This window comes from Orbicella faveolata, unplaced genomic scaffold (genome assembly GCF_042242905.1).
Source record: "Orbicella faveolata isolate gen_17 unplaced genomic scaffold, um_ofav_v1 contig_15, whole genome shotgun sequence".
NCBI classification, from domain to species: Eukaryota; Metazoa; Cnidaria; class Anthozoa; order Scleractinia; family Merulinidae; genus Orbicella; species Orbicella faveolata.
This window is the reverse complement of record NW_028301542.1, coordinates 5,064,916-5,085,607: the sequence shown is the minus strand read 5'-3', so window position 1 is coordinate 5,085,607 and position 20,692 is coordinate 5,064,916. Positions and strand designations below refer to the sequence as shown.

The window sequence follows — 20,692 nt, the reverse complement described above, 5'->3', positions numbered from 1 at the left end:
AATGAGTTTTGTATCCCCAAGACCCTCAATGTTCCCTGAGGCGAAGCCGAGGAGAACATTGTGGTCGAGGGGAAACAGAACTCACCGTTTCCCGCGGGGCTAGTCATGAAGTGTCTTGTATACCTCCCAACTCAAAATAAGAAAAAAACAACAACAACAACAAAAATTGTTTGCCTGACGTCGGCTGGCACATAAATTTGGCGGAGTTACAAAGAGCACAGCCTGATCATGCGTGAGTCGAAAGTTCAAGTTGTTGTTTCCCCAGGGAGTTAGTGAGTTTTGTTCGCCCTAGGGAGTTACAAAGTTTTGTTCGCCCCAGAGGAGTTAGTGAGTTTTGACCCACCGCACGTGACACGTTTTCCTCCAATCGGAAAACGTATTTCGGTTGGGAGGTATAGCATTTCACGTTGCTGTTTCAATCTTCCAATAACATGCTTATCCATGACGCTGACAGAACAAAACTTAGTTGCATCATATTCTACTAAGTCTGTGTCGTGAATCTGAGTTGGGAGTATTTTCCAGAAGAAATCCTGTTTGTAAACCACCGAAAGTTTCCAGAGAGACGATCTCTCTCTGTCAGTCTCCAGACTTCTCCCTTGCTTATCTTCTTGCTCCAACTAAAACACTTTTTCGACTATAGAAAGAGTTTCCACCTAGAACGTCGCGATCTCATTTCAGCCGTTTGAAAATTCAGTCGTCACCAAGGCATATCACGCTTAACGCCCTTGCCAACAGATCCTATCCTCTCGCTGCCTATTTATTTTGTTTTTTTTATTGTTGTTTCTTCTCTTCTCAAGATTACTTTATTGGTAGCTTCACTTCTGTTTTTCTTTTCAGCCGAAATGTTTAGAATTGTTAAACTTTTGTTTTCATTTCAGGTTCTTGCCGTTGGTCCACAGCCAGTAAAGCTTTCCTGTTCTCGCTTTACAACAATGATGGATATAATCCTGTCAAGCTGACTCAGTATCAAAATCAGCATCTCGCAATGTATCACTGCTCCAACCGCGGACCCGCTTTTGGTGGTGGCCATGGCATCTACATATCGGACAACGCTTTGAGCAACTCAAATTCGTATACACGGTGCGGCTATACATACTCCGTTCCTTCAGGATATTCAACTGGTAACTGTGGATTTTTCACTGGAGGCAATGGGTTCACTCCTACTGACATTGAAGTGTTCTACGAAATAGGTGATTAAAAACAGAACATGCTAACTCTCTTTAATGCCGTAATGATTCGATTTAGCGCACTCTTTCTGTAAGCGACGCCTTACAACCCAGAAAAATTGGGTGGGGGTGTGCGGCTCGTTTTCCAAACTTCTTACCCTATTTATGACCAATATCTGCGATTTTCCTATCCTATTTATGACCTGAAAAAGTAGCTTCTTCTAAAAAGACTACCCAGTTCAAGACTAGAGCGCAAACACCATACCCTATTTATGACTATAACGGCTGAAAACCCTACCCTTTCAGGCCACACATACCGATATAGCCCATGTAAGGGAGTCTCTCCACCCCCCCCCCCCCCTCCCCGGGCTTACAACAAGCGCCCTCATTGCAAAGTGACATTGAAGACATTGACATCAAAGAGATGATAGTAAAGACTGATTAGACAAGTAAATAATGTATCAGTCAATTCCATGTGTAGCCAATCCCACGGGCAATAGTGGGGCATTTTGCCACAATGTTAATCCCGGAGGTCGGGCATCAGCCTTGCTCAATTACCCTGAGGCATTTGACCATCTTCCTTTTTCATCTTACATGCAGCCATAGTTAATGGAGGGAAAATGGATAGGAAACCTGGCAAAGTTCTTTGAGGGCTGACGCAGCACAAAACCTGCCAAAATACAAAAGGTGGTTATGTGTGCTCATACAATTAACCAATAGCAGCAAATAGCAGCATTGCGATTATATAAATCAAGCATAGTCAATGAGCATAAAACAACAGATATCCTGGGTCAAGGACCCTGAAACATAAATCTTAGTCTGTTTGTTTTTTTTGCTTTTTTTTTTTTTTTTTGCTTTTTCGATGTTTACCGGCCTTCATAACCATTTCCTTTTATTGGCTGTGATGCAGCATTGTCGCTTCTTTTAATGACCAGTTTATCGGCAAATACGGCAAGTTTCGTAATGAATGACAAATAGGACATAAAGAAGACTCTAGATCCTACGGAATAACCTATATTGTTTTTTTTCTTCATTATTAAAGTTTAAAAAAACATTGCTAGGACTTTTAATTTGGCCTGAATTGGCTTAGATTCTATTGAAAGTAACATGAGAAACGAAAAAAAAAAAAATTGAGCCACAACCCCGAGGCATTTGAACAACTGGTTTGTTCCAGCCGTACGGCATTTCCAGGTTGTTTTCGAAAAAACCTTATTCCCGGGGGTAGGCCTGTTGGGGGAGGGAGCATGGGCACAGCTGGAATTGACTGATGCAGTTCGCTCTTGAGCGTAAGATTTAACGCATCAACTTGGTCTTAACAGGCAAATGGTATTATGATTATGCGAGCCTCTATTGTCACAATTCTCAAGTGAAAAGTAACGGTTATTGTCCATTGAAATGCCTTATCACATTTCCATGTTTATGTTGAAGAGAAAAAGAAAGAAATAAGCGCGCCGTCACTAATAAGCGCCCGCTCTTCAATTAGCACCCTCCCTTGAGTTACCAAAAGTATGAAATAAGCGCCCGGGTCACTAAAATCGAAGCATGAATTATTTTCTTCGTAGAAGAAGAGATTATATTATATATATTTTAGCACTTTTTAGAAGTTTTCTATCATGTTTTCTTTGCATTCGTGTCTCTTCGGAATTCTCAGTTTATATTTACATTTGTACCCCTTTTATTCACTCAGTTGACTTGATAATGACGTTAAGCGAACGTCGAAACGTCGTTGTTGTTTTTAAACCAAAATGGTTTTACCTTTTCCATATTGTCGCAGTGTTTTATAGTTAAATATTTCCTGTTATGCAAATAATCAATCGTTTACTTGATGAACGATATATGAAAAAGAACATATCACTGTTAACCTTTTCAGTTCAAAATGTTAATTCTTCTTACTCAGAGCCACACAGTTCTTTTAATGCCAATTCAAAGAGTTTGAAGGTAGATCAGGACAGTTTCACTTGGATGATAATTTTCTGTTTTGTCATAACCTGTTTACTTGATAATGTACTGGCATTGTGATGAGAAATTAGATCTTGATCACTCTCAAGATATAAAGAAGATTTTGAGCAAACCAAAAAAACGACTTTAATACTTTTTATTATATGGCTAACTCCTTGAGCGAGCAAGATTAACAACATCCTGCGCTGATTGGTTACCCGAGCGGGCAAGATGGTGCTATCTTCCTCAAGGACTGTGAAGGTCGATTGGCTTGGTTTAAACGGGCTTTGAATCAGTTTTTTTGCCGACCATTACTTTTCTTGGTCAAATGGATGAAAAATTTACATCATTTAGTGGTTTAGGGTAATTGCTTGCCATGATGTATTTTTAGTAAAATCGATATTATCATGAAAACGCGGATTAACAGATAAGCTCGATTTCATAGGGAAACTGAAAAAGACAGTTGAAGAGATTGCCGATTTTTGTGTGACGTTGTCGTAATCAGAAATTATAAAACCTGATAGTTACTTTATTGGCGACACCAACATGGCGTCTCCACACAAAGCTCTATCTGCAAATTTGAGAGAAATATTTCTCAAATAACACGGGGATGAAGAAACATACAGATCTAAATCTTTGCGAGGTTGTATATTTAAGCAATAGACCACAAGTTTTTGTGGTTTATAAATCAATAATCTATCATATCTCAGATGCTTGACTTAATTTATTGAATGGTTAAAATCTTTATTATTGATGGCATTACAGTGAAAACCAGCAGTGCGACTGTAGTTGCTTTGACCTTTTGTCTCTCGTACCCAGGCGGTCTCGCAACATCTGCAATTCTTGGCGGCCTCGATCACAACAAATACTTGGGGAAGCTGATAACTTACTTAGATCCAGCTCTTCCGAGCGTATCGCGGAGTTACTTTGTACGGTGCTGGCATGCAAGGACAGACGGCTCAGCTGCGTCCACATTCCACAACAACTGTGATGGAAAGGGACCCACAGTGACCATCATTAGAGTTGGCCAATACATATTTGGTGGATACACCGACGTGTCTTGGCACAGTAAGTATCTTAAGAACTAACTATCACCAGGAGCAGAGCTTGATAAAAACGTCCTTTATTATCTCAGTAAAAGAACAAAAAAACTCAATTTTTGTTCTTTTATTTAACCATTGGTCTTACTCTTTTCTTGTTTAAGAAATACAAGTATTTATTTCAGGTTTGGAACCGATATTAACACGGTTTTTGATTGTACGCGAACTTGCTGTTTCGCATAATCGACCTCAAATCGCATCCGATGGCGGGCTTAATTGATAAGAAAAATCCTCGATTTCTTTGAAGATCTTTCGCAGCTACCCTGCGAGCACAGTCGCTTCGATCTCATTTGCAGCTAAAAGTATCGTGATTGTTCGTCCACACACCCGCGTAGGGCTGCGAGAACCCGATCTAGTGGCCCTGAGTCGTGTAAAGCAGACTAGCTTTGGTCTTGGGCAAACTTTTTCGGTTTTAATTAGACGACAAAAAGTTCCTAAGCTAGAGTGGCTCAATTCAGAATGAGTAAATCGATCAGAGCAATGCACTTCATGTAGCGCCAACAAAGAGACTTCTTTGTTTTTGTAACTACCAAGTATTTCGAAAAGTCATTCGAGATTGAGATACAAAAGAAGTAAAAATTAAGAACGATTCACTTGGTTTTTCTCAATTTTCTGGAATTTTGCTTTATGGATATTAGGCGGCATTTGGAAATTAAGAAATTTAGCGAAACTTAGGGAAAGGTCAAGTCAAGTAACATTCTAATTACTATCTTACCAGTCTGCTCTGGTCGTCGCGTCCAGAGGACTGACTGAGCGGAGAAACGAACGAACTTTACTAACGTGTCTAAAAGCATCTAGACAACTAACTTAATTGAACTTACCTTACCTTAAGGAAATGGCGAGGACTTATGGTAGCACTCTTCAGAAAGCTAGCGTAGCGAGTTCAAATAGAGTAAATAGCGAGTTTTAGCAACCATAGCAGCACGGCCTCGAACTGTCGATTGAAAAACGAATTTACATTTTACCTACGAAACTCGGGTTAAATCAGTTATACTTAAGGTTGTCTCTTACTGGCAGATCTATCTCAAAACTGAATAATTCTGCGAGGCAGCGTTAATTTCGAATAAGAAATTTGAAAAATCATGTGGCTGTGTGGTTCACGTTCTCCAGACTAACCTGAATTTGATCATTTCACGTTCTTATTTTGCAAAGAATGGCAAAGAAATGTACCAAGATTTATAACGTACGTGCACAGCAATTGCATTGCTAAACTTAGGCTAAGTTTGCACGAACGCGGTTTCAAATCGACACGGCTATTTCCTTTCAAAACCATATCAAAAAGTATACGGTTTCGAAGCCTTCACACGAAAACGATTTGTCCGCCTTTTTGGCTGTTACGTCATGGCCGCGACATGTTTTGTTCCCAGAGATCTGGAGACGATTATACCTTGAAGCGTCGCCATTTTGTTTCAGAGGTGGCGAAGCGTAAAGATGTCAGTAATTTGGTTTGGACTGACGACGAGGTGGAGCTTCTTTTGACAATAACAAACGAATAAAAAGTCGCTAAAAGTGCAAAAAATGTCGATTGGGAGTCCGTACATCAAGCGATACAGTGTGATATTTTCGCGCCAAACGGAAGCAGTTTTCAAAAAGACACGGTTACCCCCGTTTACACGGCACATGAAACCGTATCGTTTTCAAAACGCTCCACTTTCGACAGCGTTTTAGAAAGATGCGGTTTCATTTATTATTCCATCGTCGCCTTTTAAACGGAAGGCGTAACCGTATCGAAAAAGATGCGGTTACAAATGAAACCGGACGGGGCTTTACAGGCACTTTTGTTTTTTTCAGGCTTACAATAAGACAATGTTTAACCGACAATGATGCTGACAGAACAAAACTTAGTTGCATCCTATTCTACCTAACCTGAGTCGTGAATCTGAGTTAGGAATATTTTCCATAAGATGTCCTGTTGTATACCACCAAAAGCTTCCAGAAAGATGATCTCTCTGTCAGTCTCCAGACGTCTCCCTTGCTTATCAGTCTTGCTCAAACTAAAACACTTTTTCGACTATAGAAAGAGTTTCCACCTAGAACGTCGCGATCCCATTTCACGCATTTAAAAATTCAGGCGTCACCAAGGTATATCACGCTTAAAGCCGTTGCCAACAGATTCGATCCTCTCGCTGCCTATTTATTTGATTTATTTCTTTCTTTATTTATTTATTTTTGTTGTTTCTTTTCTTCTAAAGATTACTTTATAGTATATGATAGCTTTATTTCTGTTTTTTTTTTTTCCAACCGAAATACTTAGAATTTGTAAAACTTTTGCTTTCTTTTCAGGTTCTTGCAGCGGTTACTCCACAGCCAGTAAAGCTTTCCTGTTCTCGCTTTACAACAAAGATGGATATAATCCTGTCAAGTTGACTCAGTATCAAAATCAACAATACGCAATGTATCACTGCTCCAACCGCGGACCCACTTTTGGTAATGGCCATGACATCTACATATCGGACAACGCTTTGAGCAACTCAAATTCGTATACACGGTGCGGCTATACATACTCCGTTCCTTCAGGATATTCAACTGGTAACTGTGGGTTTTTCACCGGAGGCTATAGGTTCACTCCTACTGACATTGAGGTGTTCTACGAAATAGGTGATTAAAAACAGAACATGCTAACTCTCTTTTAATGCGGTAATGATTCGTTTCCAATAAACCTTACCTTACAACCCCCGGGGGAGAAAAATTGGGTGGGGGTGTGTGGCGCGCTTCCCTAAACCCTTACCCTATTTATGACCAAAATCCGCGATTTTTCCTACCCTATTTGTGACCTGAAAAAGTAGGTTCTTCTAAAAAGAATACCTAGTTCAAGACTAGAGTGCAAACACCATACCCTATTTATGATCAGAAAGGCCAAAAACCCTACCCTTTCAGGCCGCACATACCTATATAACCCATATAAGGGAGTCTCCCCCTCCTCCCCGGACTTACAAGAAGTGCCCTCATTGCGAAAGTGACATTGAAGACATTGGCATCGAAGAGATGATAGTAAAGACTGATTAGACAAGTAAATAATGCATCAGTTAATTCCATATGTACCCATTCCCCCGGGAAAGAGTGGAGCATTTTCCCCCTGTGTCAATTCCGGGTGTCGGGCATCAGCCTTACACAATTACCCCAGGGCATTTGACCATCGCGGTTTTTCACCTTACATGCGGCATTGTCGATACGGTAAGTTTCGTACTGAATACTGCTAGACAGAATATAAATGAGACTCTAGATCCTACGGAGTGACCTACAATGTATTTTGTCTTCACCGTTACGGCAAAAAAAGACCAAGCTAGGACTTGATTTGGCATGAATTAGCTTCGATCAGAAACGAAGAAAAAAGAAAACAAATTGAGCCACTACCCCGGGGCATATGAACAACTGGTTTGTTCCAGCCGTAGGGCATTTCCAGGTTGTTCTCAGAAAACCTAATTCCCGGGAGTAGGACTTGGGGTGGGGGGTATGGGCACAGCTGGAATTGACTCTCGCATTTCTCTTCTGAGCGTAAGATTGAAAGCATCGACTTGGTCTAAACGAGCAAATGGTGTTATGACTATGCGAACCTCTATTCTTACAATTTTCAAGTAAAAAAGTGACTATTGTTGTCCATTGAAATGCCTTATCACATTTCCATGTTTATGTTGAAGAGAAAAAGAAAGACATAAGCGTCTCGTCCCTAATAAGCGCCCGCTCTTCAATTAGCACCCTCCCTTGAGTTACCAAAAGTATGAAATAAGCGCCCGGGTCACTAAATCGAACCATGAGATATTTGCTGATATGCAAGTAATCAATCGTTTAATTCAAGAACGAAATGAAAAAGAACATATCACTAGCACTGTTAACCTTTTCAGTTCAAACTGTTAATTCCTCTTACTGAGAGCCATACAGTTCTGAGAATATGCTGGTAAATCAAGACGGTTCCACTTAGCTGATGATTTTAACTATTCTCATTACCTGTTTGCTTGATAATGTATTGGTATTGTGATGAGAAATTAGTTCTTGATCACCCTAGGGATTTAATGGATTAAGCAAACGTCAAAGAGACGACTTTAATACCTTAACATACCGGTTTTATACTCTTTCCTCTATCCAGGCCTAAGTGTGTCCGTCATTCTCGACGGTCTCGATTACAACCAATACTTGGGGAAGTTGTTGTCCTTCTTAGACCCAGTCCTTCTGAGTCCAGGGCGTGATCGATTTGTACGTTGTTGGCATGCCAAGACAGACGGCTCGGCTGCATCGACATTCCACAGCAACTGTGACGGAAAGGGACCCACCGTGACCATCATTAAGTCCGGCAGTTACATATTTGGTGGATATACTGACGTGTCCTGGCACAGTAAGTATCATTCTACTACTAGTATACTAATGTAAATGCTGTAATCTGATTGGCTGAGCTATTAAACACTATCCGAAGTTGTGAGTGAACATCTAGAAACAAATGAATAATCCAATTCCTGAGAAGACTAAAAGGATTGCATTTACGGTTTCTTGAATTTAAAAAGCTCGAAATTTGTGTTAATTACGATGTACACAACTGCAAATGTCAAATTGACAATTCAGTCCGCACGAATTCTCTTACGGGTGCAGTTTAATGCTAAGACCGGAAATAATATAAATCGTTATTTGAAAGAAATTTCAGTTAGAATTCTACTTAAGCAATTAGATTATGACCTCGAGAGTTCTATGAGGTGATAGTTGATTCGGCCTTTGGCCTCATGAACTATCACCTCAAAGAAATCTCGAGCTCATAATCTAATTATTAATTAGAACTATCGTCTCCTTAAGACTTAAAGACTTAAGACTTAAAGGGGCAGTGTGTCGGCGGATATACTCTGTTTTAATAAGTATGACCCGGAGCTTGTTATAAAGGTGCTAATTTGGGGAGCAGGGATGGCTCAGTGGTGAGAGCGCTCGCCTCCCACCTTTGTGGCCTGGGTTCGATTCCAGCCCGGTGTCATACGTGGGTTGAGTTTGTTGTTGGTTCTCGCCTTGCTCCGAGGATTTTCTCCGGGTTCTCCGGTTTTCCTCCCTCCATAAAAACCAGCATTTCCAAATTCCAATTCGACCAGGATAGAGGACCCGGATGAAAACCAGCTAAGGCTGACGTGGCTTCCTCTCTAAATACTGTAATTTAATATCTTGCACTGATAAGACGAAAAAAAAGCAGAAATTGGTTCAAGCCAGTAACCAATGTTTGTTCTCAGTCCTTTGTATAGAACCGCCGGGGTTCCAAACTACGGCAGTTGGCTGTAGTTAGATACGCCCGTTTGGTTTCCTAGGCTTCCAAAAAGATAATGCTGACGGAATAAGACCCAGTTGCATCATATTGCACAAAATCGGAGTAGTGAAGCTGAGTTCGGAGAATTTTCTATAGTATGTCCTGCTGTAAACCATCGAAAGCTTCCAGAAAATCGACCTCTCTCTGTCAGTCTCCGGGCTTCTCACTTGCTTATCAGTCTTGTTTCAACTAAAACACCTCTTCGGCTTCAAAAACGGTTATCTCACCGGCTGTAACCCAGAACGTCGCGATATCATTTCATGCATTTGAAAATTCAGACGTCAAGAAGGTATATAAAGCGGGTATATCAATCCACTAACTTCTTTCGTGTTAGAGCTGTTTTCAATTGAGTGTCGTAAAACTAAACCAATTGCTTACCAACTGGACTACTCAGCCAATCTCAAACCGTAGGGAAAAAGAAGTAATTTCCTGATTACCAGTCGACGCACAATTGAAAACTGCTCTATCACGCTTAACGCAAATTAAACGCTTTTGCCAACAGATCGGATCCCCACGCTGAATACTTATTTTTGTTGCTGTAGTTGTTCTGTTCTAAAGACCTCTTTATACAATATGGTTTCTGTATTTATCTGTTTCTTTTTTCAACCGAAATGCTCAGAATTGTTAAACTTTTGTTTCCAATTCAGGTTCTAGTTGCGGTTATACTTCTGCCACTAAAGCTTTCCTGTTCTCGCTTTACAACAAAGATGGATATAATCCTGTCAAGCTGATTCAGTATCAATATCAGAGTTACGCAATGTACCACTGCTCCAACTACGGACCCACTTTTGGTTATGGCAATGACATCAGAATATCGGACAACGCTTTGAGCAACTCAAATTCGTATACACGGTGCGGCTATACATACTCCGTTCCTTCAGGATATTCAACTGGTAACTGTGGGTTTTTCACCGGAGGCTATAGGTTCACTCCTACTGACATTGAGGTGTTCTACGAAATAGGTGATTAAAAACAGAACATGCTAACTCTCTTTTAATGCCGCAATAATTTGATTTAGCGCACTCTTTCCAATAAGCGCCGCCTTACACTGAACCGCCTTACAAGTGTTTTACGAAATAGGTGATTGAAAACAGAACATGCTAACTCTCTTTTAACACCGTAATGATTCGATTTAGCGCTCTCTTTCCAAAAAGCGTCCCCTGTCTAACAAGTCCTCCATATTGATTGTCCTTTTCTAATACACGTCCCCTATTCCAACAAGAGGTACTATTGCAAAAATGGCATTAAAGACATTGACATAGTAAACACTGACTAGACGAGTGAATAATGTAGTCCGCTTTCTAATCTGAAGGTAATATTGCCGAAGCTATTGAATTGGACTCATCAAGCCCCGCTTGTTACAGTTGTCAAGTCATTTTACCCGTCATTGTTCAATCACATTCCACTGTTTATGTCGTAAATAGAAATATATAAGCGACCCATTCCTAAAGGGCGCCTGCCCTCCAATAAGCCCAAATAAGCCCCCACCCCACCTTTGAGCTACCAAAAGTAAACAGGCGTCCGGGGCCCTAAATCGAATTATTATGGTATTTGTAAACATTATGGTATTATGTAAATTGTAATTACGACAAGCGATTGGCGTACGAGACTCATGCCACATTGTCATCCATGATCCAAGAACGGTCTCGGTTTAAAATTTTCCAAATCCCTTGATATTATTTGGAGTTACTCGTGCCGGTCACACTGTTGGGTTACATGTTAGAGTTACAACCACATAAATATCACGGCTCAGTAGCTTTCATCTGAATGGTCACGCACTAGTATTTGATCCAAACTTAAAAGTTAGAACCACTTTGAACAACATAGTAAACAGTGCCACATGAAAGTACTGCTCAATAGCTTTCATCGGAATCATCGCACACTAGTATTTCATCTACAGACGTAAAACTAAGAACCACCTTCTACAACATATTAAACAGTACCACATGAAAATACTGCTCAATAACTTTCATTTGAATGGTCACACACTAGGGTTTCATCCACAGACTTAAAAGTTAGAACCACCTTGTATAGCATAATAAACAGTACCACATGAAAGTACTGCTCAATAGCTTTCATTTGAATGGTCACACACTAGGGTTTTATCCACACACTTAAAAGTTAGAACCACCTTGTACAGTATGATGAACGTACCACATGAGAGTACAGCTTGCCTATACTAGACTTTCATCCATAGATTAATTTTTTTTTAAGGAAAACGACCAATTTTTTAAGTTTGCAAGACATGTTTCGACAGAGCTTCTGTCATCTTCAGTTGAATGAATGATTACAAAGCAAGTTGAATAATAAGTAGGCAAAAATGCTAATTAAGACAAATAGTAACAACAAGAACGTGAAAAGGTGTAAGTTAAAAGGATAATTTTAGATTTACGTGGTGTAATTGCTGATTGAGGGAAGGTAGTTCTTTTTGAATATGAATAGCCTCCTTTATCTTGAGTTGAAAGCTGGTAGTGGCGTGATCTAAAATATGAAAGCAGTCTATTGAACACAATGAGCGACAACGTTCAGAATTCTGAAGATGTTTGAAGATGTGAGAGGCCCTATCAACGGCTAAGTACTCACGTACGCGTGTGGAAAAATGTCGGGAGGTTTCGCCGACATAACAGGCATTACAGCCCGCACATGTAAACTTATAAACCACACGTGAACGAAGCCCGTCGGGGATAGGGTCTTTCACACCAAAAAGGTTACCTATCTTGAAGGAAGAAAAAACTAATTTGATGTCTAAATCATTACAATAGCGCTTGATTAAAAAATTGGTCGTTTGCACTTAAAAAATTGGTCGTTTTCCTTAAAATATTTACATATCTGCTGCTATCTAGATTAATTTTAATGTTAAACTTTGCAGAGTTAATTTTGTTTAAGCCCTTAGCCTTGAAGTAAGACTCCTTGAGTTACTATGGCTACTTAACGTAACATTAGAGCAGAGTAGAAGAAATCTAACAAAGTAGATACGTTTTCATACAAATTGAGTGGTCTTTTAGAAAAAGTATCAAAACTATCAAATTTGTAAATGGTTTTTGGTATGATCACGGATAATAATACTAATTCCATGCAAAAAAATATTTCCTGCAGAAAACGAAAAAAACCTGTCATAATTTTAATAACAAAAGGTACAAGTTGCAGAATGCGTGTACCTTAGTGACAGCCGTTTTCCCAAGACAGGGGAAAACGGAACTCGAAATTCCAGTTTCGTTTTTCGTTTTACTCACGAGATCGGAAAGAGGAATTCGAGATTCCATTTTCGTTTTCCGTTTTCCTACTACATTGAAAATGGATTCCAACTTCTGTTTTCGTTTTTCGTTTTACCTCAACTTTGAACAACAGAATTCTAATTGTTATTTCCTTTTTTCGTGTTTCGTTTTTTAAGATATTGAAAAACGGAATTTGAACATCGATTGTCGTTTTTCGTTTATGTGTTTTTGTCACTTTTGTATACATGAACCCACAGAAGAATGTTGGTTCTTCCTGTCGCTAACAATAGACCTGGAAACCACATCCTTGATGAAGTCTTTGTTCGCCGTTCTCTCATTGAGGAAAATAATAGTTATGAAGACCTTCTCGAGGTAATCAAGACCCGATATTGGGCTGCACAGTACTTTGCTAAGTGTGAAAAGGTTTTACAGTCGCCATGATATCAAGAAGAGAGGTTCAGTTGCAGATGGAACAGTCGACATCCGGTCAGTGTAAAATAAGGACTGCGGACTGCAGACTGCAGACTGCGGACTGCAACTGCGGTAAAATGGAGACTGAGGGTCAAAATGCAGACTGCAGACCATGAGTAAAATACAGACTGTAGACTTTTTAACTGAGTAGTTTCCATCATTGCGAGCTAACCGTAACTGACAGGCAAACCGGAGCGTTATTTAGGCTAACCTGAGTGATATTCAGGCTAACCGGAGCATTGCAAACTTTCAGTACTAGCCTGAATAACCCTGTTTCCGGTTAGAAATCAATAATGGAAATAACACCGTCGATATACTGTAGTCTGCAGTCTGCGTTTTACCCTCAGTCTGCATTTTATGCCCGGTCAGTCCGCAGTCTTCGTTTTACACTGACCGGTCGATAAGTAGAGGGTGCCATATCGGAGGTTCAACTGTATCTTCCAAATCGATCATGACAAACCTTTGTACTGAAACTTTTTGACTTCATAGTCGGACCTGAATAGCCATTTAATTCCGTGATTTGTGATAGTACAAGCATAATTCCATTTCCTTGCCGATATCGATATCGTGGTAGTCGAAACAGAAGGCTTTTATTAACAGTCAGCCCGATACGGTTTGTAGCGGGCTGAAAAATTCTTAATATTAGTTTTCTAAAAATATAGATGCACAGTTTTTTTTACGCTAATTGTTGTAATCACAACTCCGTATGTATGTACACTCAGTTACATATAGTTAGCTATGACGTCCATTTTGAGGATCGTAAGGGAGGAAAGAATATATACAAGCCCAAAGAGCGCTAGCGCCTGCTTAATAGGCTACTGTCTTGAGATAATATAACAGAACACAAAAACGAAAAACGAAAATCGAAGTTCAAATTCTGTTTTCAATGTCTTACGAAAATAGAAGATGAAAAACGGAAATGACAATTGCAATTCTGTTGTACGAAGTCATGGGAAAACAAAAAACGAAAATAGAAGTTCCAATTTCGTTTTCAATGTAGTTGGAAAACGAAAAGCGAAAATAAAAGTTCGAATTCCCTTTTCCGATGACGTGGGTAAACGAAAAACGAAACTGCAAGTTTGAATTCCGTTTTCCCATGTCGTAGGAAAACGGTTGGCACTAAGGTACACGTATTTTGTAGTACCTTGGTCAAGGATAAGGAAGTCGAGTGTAAAAGCCGATCATTCTTTCGTGGGAGTTCACATTTGGCTAAAACTTCCGCTTTTAATTTCTGGAAATCCCAGTTGCGAATGGAACAACATTTTGCGTAATTTCCGGGGAAAAGAAAAACCTCGCTCGCCAGGTATACCCTACTTTCCGAAAATATCTTCGTTCAATTCAAGTTTGCTCCCGGAATTCAGTTCGTATTTCGCAAATGCAGCTTTCATTTAATACAACTTGTATTATCTGGAAACTTTTGGCCAAGTTTCCAAAGTTCTGTAATTTATGGTTGATTAGAAAACGATAAATCCCAGACAAAAAAGTTGGGACACGAAGCAAGTTCTCCCCTCCCCCACCTTCAATGTTCATAATCAGGTGATTTTTTCCCTTTTTGTTGAAAAAACGTAACATTTTCCAACATTGATTAGAGGGTATAGGGGATACGTGATCCAGCTCAAGTGTCCTAACTACTTTTGTCCGGGATTGAAGCTCTAAGTAGTAATTATGACAAGTGCTGTGAAAGCGCTATTTCTTACATTTATTGTTCTTATTTACAAGATTTTGCATTCAACCACTTAGTTGAGTGGCCAAACATAGGTTTCGCGGGATGCGAGATGAGAGTAAAAACGAAAGTGGAATACGGAATGACAGAACTTTTAATGGCGGGATGCGGGATAAAAATATTTCGGTGAGAACGGGATTTGCTCTTTTTGACAGACGGGATGCGAGATAGTCCTAAGAGCGACGGCGGGATGCGAGATCGACGGCGGGATGCGGAATGTAAAGAGGTAAATTACACATCACAGTCGTTACACGGAGGAACTACGACTCTTTATCAGGCGGAATCGAGATAAACATTCCGACCCGGGCGGGATGGTGCGATTGAGCCAAAAATACTAGCGGGATGCGGGATTGAAAAAACCTATGTTGGACCCTCTTAGTTAGCGAACGGAAGTTTTGCGAGCTGGCTTCATGAGGTTTAAACTTCCGCCGGAGTTTTAAGTTTGCAGTATACAGCTATTTCAATTAAGGCGGTCGGAGCAAAGCTTTAAGCTTTCTTTCTCTTCAGACGTCTGGAAACAATGTTCTTTTCGCCACACTTAATTTCAGAATTTTTAACCAAAGGTCGTTTTATAATAGTGAAAGAAAAGCTACAGAAAAATGGTCTAATGAGTGGAAAAGCTATTGTATCCTTGCTAATACTTCACGAGCAAAGATACAAATTCGTAGATTTCCTCTGCACCAACATGCAAACTTTCGACAAATACCCTGACTACTGTTCGGTCTTGTCGCGAAGACTTGACGCTTTCATCTGACAACGTCGACTGAAATAGCTGTAAACGTAAAACTCCAAGAGGCATCGCAGTCATCAGTATTTATTCAATACCTTTTTGTAGTGTTTAGCTTTATCAAGCTTAACACATTGACATTAAAATAAAATTAGTATCATTTATTCATTATTTATTTAGTGGAATCTCTCTTTAAGCCCGGGCCAAACGACAACGACAGAAACGACAGTCGCCTTCTAATCACGAGAGATACGCGAGGGTATTTTTTCAACTCTCAGCGAGTGTGGGCAAAACGGGAGAAAACTCTTCGTGACTGGCTAGAAAAATTGGAACAGGTTCAAATTCGATAGGAATATACGAGGGTTAACGTGAGTCCCCGATAACGCACGAAGGTTGACGAGAGCCACCGATAACGCACGAAGGTTGACGAGAGTCACCGATAACGCACGAGAGTCGCCATGCAAGAGTTTAAGAGAGTCACTGAGACCCCGTCCACACTGCGCCAGAGGAATTTGAAAACGAAGCTTTATTTCTACGTTTAGCCCTGCCGTCTACACTAATCCGTCACGAAAACGGAGCTTTTCGAAAACGCTTTTCAAATCGGACGAATTGGAAAACGCCGGCTCTTCGTTTCCGCGTGAAAGGAAAAACATTTTGAAAACAGAGCTTTTCGAAAACGATTGCGTCACAATAATCATGTGATTTTCCTGGATGAATTTTCCTCAAACGCAAATCCAAAATGACCGGTGACTGTTACGTTTTTAAATTCCTCCGGCGTATTTTGTCGGTAACCATTTGATGCGTTTTCAGAGTGAAACTTCCGTTTTCAAATTTCTACGGCATAGTGTGGACGGGGCATGAGGCGTATATGACTTTCAAGCCAGGCGAGACTCAATGCTTTTTGTCCTTTGGCGCGGGCCCCCTGAGGACCAAAAAAAAAAAAAAAAAAGGAAATTGGTGTTGTTGAAAGGTGGCCTCGATTGTGTGGAGGCCATTAGATAAGATTCACCGTGCTTTTGTTTAAAGTGTTGTAAGCTTTGTAAGGTCAATGTAAATCAGCTGTAAAACTTTGAAGTAAATAAACTGAATTAAACGGTTACTCATTCTCTTCAGATGATTTAGTATCACGCGAGGTGGCGCTCTTCATGTCAAATATGGTAAATTTATTGTTTTTTTTTTAATACGGTTTATGTGTACTAAAAATTTCCCACTGTTAAACCAAGAGAGTTAAGACCCACAGTCTTAACGTTTTGACAGAATGTCTGGTCTTTTGTGCGTCGCGGGCGTGTTGCTGAGACATAAATAAAAAGATAAAAAACTAAAAGCCCACTGATTTGTTTCATTTAAACGATTTCCCCTTTTACATACATTCAAAATATATTCCCAATAAAATATTTTTCCCCTGTGCTAACAACAGGTTCTTTGTACAGCCATTTGTCTGTTGCTTCAGTAAAAACCATATACTTTTCCATTTAGAAAGACTCCAGCCTCACCTAAGCTGTTTCGTTCCGTCAATTTATTCTTTTTACAGATTGTTTTTTACTTCTTCAGTCCCAATACATTTTCGCTAATTGTTCCGTGGACATCGCCAAAACAATTTTAAAGCCAAAGCCTGAATTAGAGACCTACACAGGAAATCCTTTGTGTTCATGGGGTACTGCTGTTATGGGAACGGAATGACACTCTAATTAACCACAATACAGTCCAAGAATCTTCTGGGAATTATACTATTCTCATATCTCAAGAATGCTTGCGAACCTACACCCTCCAAAAAAATTTTAGACACTTTTTTCGGGCAAAAATTTCGGACACTTTCCTGAAACATAAAAAACACGTGTTAGACTGAAACTATATCGGTTAGAATGATAGTTTTGGCTTTGCAGATATACCGACGGGAAAATAAGAAAATTTCTATCAATCCGTTACGTATCTTCGGGCCCCTAAACTGTGTCTCAACTAGTTCAGATAAATAGCTCTAAAGCCGCTAGTTTCTTTTATGGAGCGAACTCTGATCGCTCCATAAAAGAAACTGGTGGCTATAGAGCTATTTAAAAGTGTTATACTGTACTTTAAACATTTCGGACGATTTTATTTTGGGACAGTTTTTTGTCCGAAATTAAAATCGTCCGAGTTATTTGCAAGTAATTTATGTTGGGTTACATGTACAGGGCCAGGGTCTCCCAAAGGGTTTATTTTTCTCTTTCAACTTGTATTTTTCTTTTGTTTATTTACTTGAAGCAGGAGCCCGTTGATCCTGGTTGAAGATTCGGGTTGGAAAACTAAGCAGAGGCGTGTTATATCTCAGCTAAACTCGATTCTGAGAAGTCTTACAAGACCCTTTGAAGTTTTCGTCTTCGGAATGTTGAGAAATTCCAGTAAGACGTTTTGTCACCGTTGAATTTTGAAATTAAGCTTCTATGAAACCGAATAATATAATTAGTTCGCTTGTAAAACGATACAACTGAAACATTTAATTGCGTTGTTTTACCCCATTTAATTATCAAATGCTCTCTCTCGAAATAAGCTTTCTGTCATTACTGAAATCTTTTATAGGTGAAAAAGATTAATTTTTAGACTTCTGTGTAAAAACCGTTGATGTTAAAAAAAAATGTTCCCGGGTCGAAGCCGGCAAGAAACCTGTTAATTTAAAATCCAGACATTTCACAAGCATATGGTATATTAGCTATTGTTATTGAAATTTAAATAGATGAGCATCTTAATCATGCGACAATTCATTACCCATCAGAAATAGTGGCTGTAAAGTAGGTAAACATGAGCATTATATTGCAGTCACCTGCCATTTAGTAGGAGGACTTGTCCACTGAAAATTCAAAAGCTTTTCTCTCCATTTAGCTGTGTTTGACTTTTGACAAGAGCTCACGACCAAAAGGAACAACTGAAGAGAAGGTGGGCAAAACAGCTTTTTACTGAGTATGCCTCTCCTAGCATTAACCAAAATGGATTTAGTAGCTAGTGATTTGCAGTTACTCGTCCTTAAACCCATTAGCTTTTCGTTTATAGCATGCTGTGGTAATTACTCACGGAAAATGCCCCTAATTTATATACGACAACAAAATTTTCATATTTTTCAGAGATACACAACGTTCATTGTCTATAACATAGCACAGGCGAAAAGAAAAGGAACAAGCTTTATACGGTTTCATAAGTCTCGTAAGTGTTAAACTAGAATTGTTATGTATTTAGACTCTATAGTTGCAGCAACAAAACAGACGGCATAAACTTTCCAGCTGTATTTCCATCAAGGACACATACAGCTACGGAACAATCCTATATGAAAACGTCGGGGATGTTCGTCGTCTCGCTTTGGGGTGTAAATCAAGGATTTTGGTCTCACTTGGAGTGTTCAGGACGAAATTCCACTAGTTGTAGCTGTCAATGCATCTTTTAGGGTGCACTCGAAGAGATGACGATTTGCGCAGCTCTCTAGCTAGCTGTCGAGTCCGATCTACAAGTCCGGGCTCCTTTCCCGAACAGCAGATGAAAAAATTTCCAGTACCACCATGAAATCCCTGGTTTCTACACAATGATATAATCATCCCTTCTTCGTTTTAAGTAGCATCTTTTAGAGGTCAAATAAAGCTCGAGACACGCCCATATTTGTCTGCTTTAGCTAAATTCAATTTTTTTTTGGCGAGTATTACCGACGTTTTCATATGGGAGCCACCCCTTTCCGCGCTAGAGCCTCTGTTTAAAAAGAAAACAGCGAGACTTTATTTTGCTCTTGACCAAATTATGACAGAAAACATTCACGTTGGAGCAGCTGTTTTTAAGCATGTTTATCGCCCATTTTGGCCAATACATTGAAATATTTCGAATTGTCAAAACGAGTCTGTGGCATAGTTTGTGACACGCTGAAAAAGGCGCAGTGACGAGACACGATAAACAAGCAATTATTCAAAACAGCACAAAGGTGTTGAAAAAAAGTGTATTTTTTCCCCTTCAGTTTGAACCCAGGACTGCGGACAGAAGTACACTCTTTTCCATTTCTGTAAGTCAATGGATTATATTTATTCCTCGAAATAAATGCGGACAAAATTTATTTAAAATTTATAAATGCGGACACATACGACTTCCCATTTCTCCACAGCCCGGAAATGGAATTGTGAATCAATTAACCCAAAGCGAGTTGGAATTGTGCGTGCGCAAGCTTCTTCTTTCTTAATCAATGATGTTAAATCTGCGATTTTAATTCTTCGTTGCGTTGAAGATTAGCGGAGAATTTCAGGCTTGCTTCAGCTTATTTATACTTATTTGTAAGAACTACGTTACATGACTGACTCCTTTTGTTGTCACGTTTGTTAAAAGCAATTAAGTGCTATTGACAGGTGCTTTTCCATAAAAGAAAGCATTGAATACACTTCCCTTTTTAACTATGTTTTGCAAAAAAAAGCTAGAGCAATGTCATCGGACCTCAGATGAACGAAACAAACAAGTATATAACAATATGCAATACAATATGCAATACAATACAAGTATATAACCCCATGCAATACAAAATCAACGGTCACTACATAATAAAAATATTATTTACCTTTTCACGCGGGTAAGTAAGTTATACATCCGCAAAACTTCACAAATGAAACCGAAAAGCCACAAATACTTTAATTCATCAGTTATATTGAAAAACAACATTTGATCGTGTTTTTTGGATTCGTAAATTCGATCAATATCTTGTCGCAGGAAAAAGAAAACTAAGCTTTTTAGGTCATTGAAACTGGAAAATGACAAACAGTGTTTTTGTAATTTACCGAAAAATAGTTCAAACGAAGTAGAGGTTCGATATATAAATGAGTTAAAACCACAAAATGACATCTCTCTGATGAATTCTAATTTTACTCAACTTACAAAGTTTTCCTTTTTTATTTTTAATAATTCAAAAGAAAAACTTATTGCAAACCTTAACTGAAAGCAATTCCATGAAAAACACGTCCTGAGTCACAATTTAGAACTTAACTAAATATGGTTTTTAGCAACGTAAGTTTAGTTCGTGAATTAAGTAGAAACAATATATTTTCGCTTTTCCAAGCTAAAGCCATTAACGGAAAAGGTGCCGTTTAAT

At 39.3% G+C, this 20,692-nt stretch overlaps 1 protein-coding gene and 2 long non-coding RNA genes across 3 annotated transcripts in view; 2 read left to right on the top strand and 1 right to left on the bottom strand.

Moving 5' to 3' along the window:
* The first annotated feature begins 792 nt into the window (after positions 1 to 792).
* The window catches only part of LOC149113217 (uncharacterized), a 42,074-nt gene continuing 22,174 nt past the window's right edge, over positions 793 to 20,692 (top strand). The window contains exons 1-3 of the mRNA XM_089288092.1: positions 793 to 1,190; positions 8,289 to 8,534; positions 10,124 to 10,438. Of these exons, the coding sequence (XP_089144218.1) occupies positions 986 to 1,190; positions 8,289 to 8,534; positions 10,124 to 10,438 (766 nt within the window). The 5' untranslated portion in view covers positions 793 to 985. The remainder of the gene's footprint in view (positions 1,191 to 8,288; positions 8,535 to 10,123; positions 10,439 to 20,692) is intronic.
* LOC149113216 (uncharacterized) overlaps positions 2,032 to 20,692 on the bottom strand; it is a 41,823-nt gene continuing 23,162 nt past the window's right edge. The window contains exon 2 of the long non-coding RNA XR_016206716.1: positions 2,032 to 2,178. This is a non-coding gene — a long non-coding RNA (uncharacterized LOC149113216). The remainder of the gene's footprint in view (positions 2,179 to 20,692) is intronic.
* On the top strand, positions 18,378 to 19,622 carry LOC149113219 (uncharacterized). Its single transcript, XR_016206712.1, has 3 exons — positions 18,378 to 18,519; positions 18,705 to 18,783; positions 19,577 to 19,622. It is a non-coding gene; the product is annotated as an uncharacterized LOC149113219 (long non-coding RNA).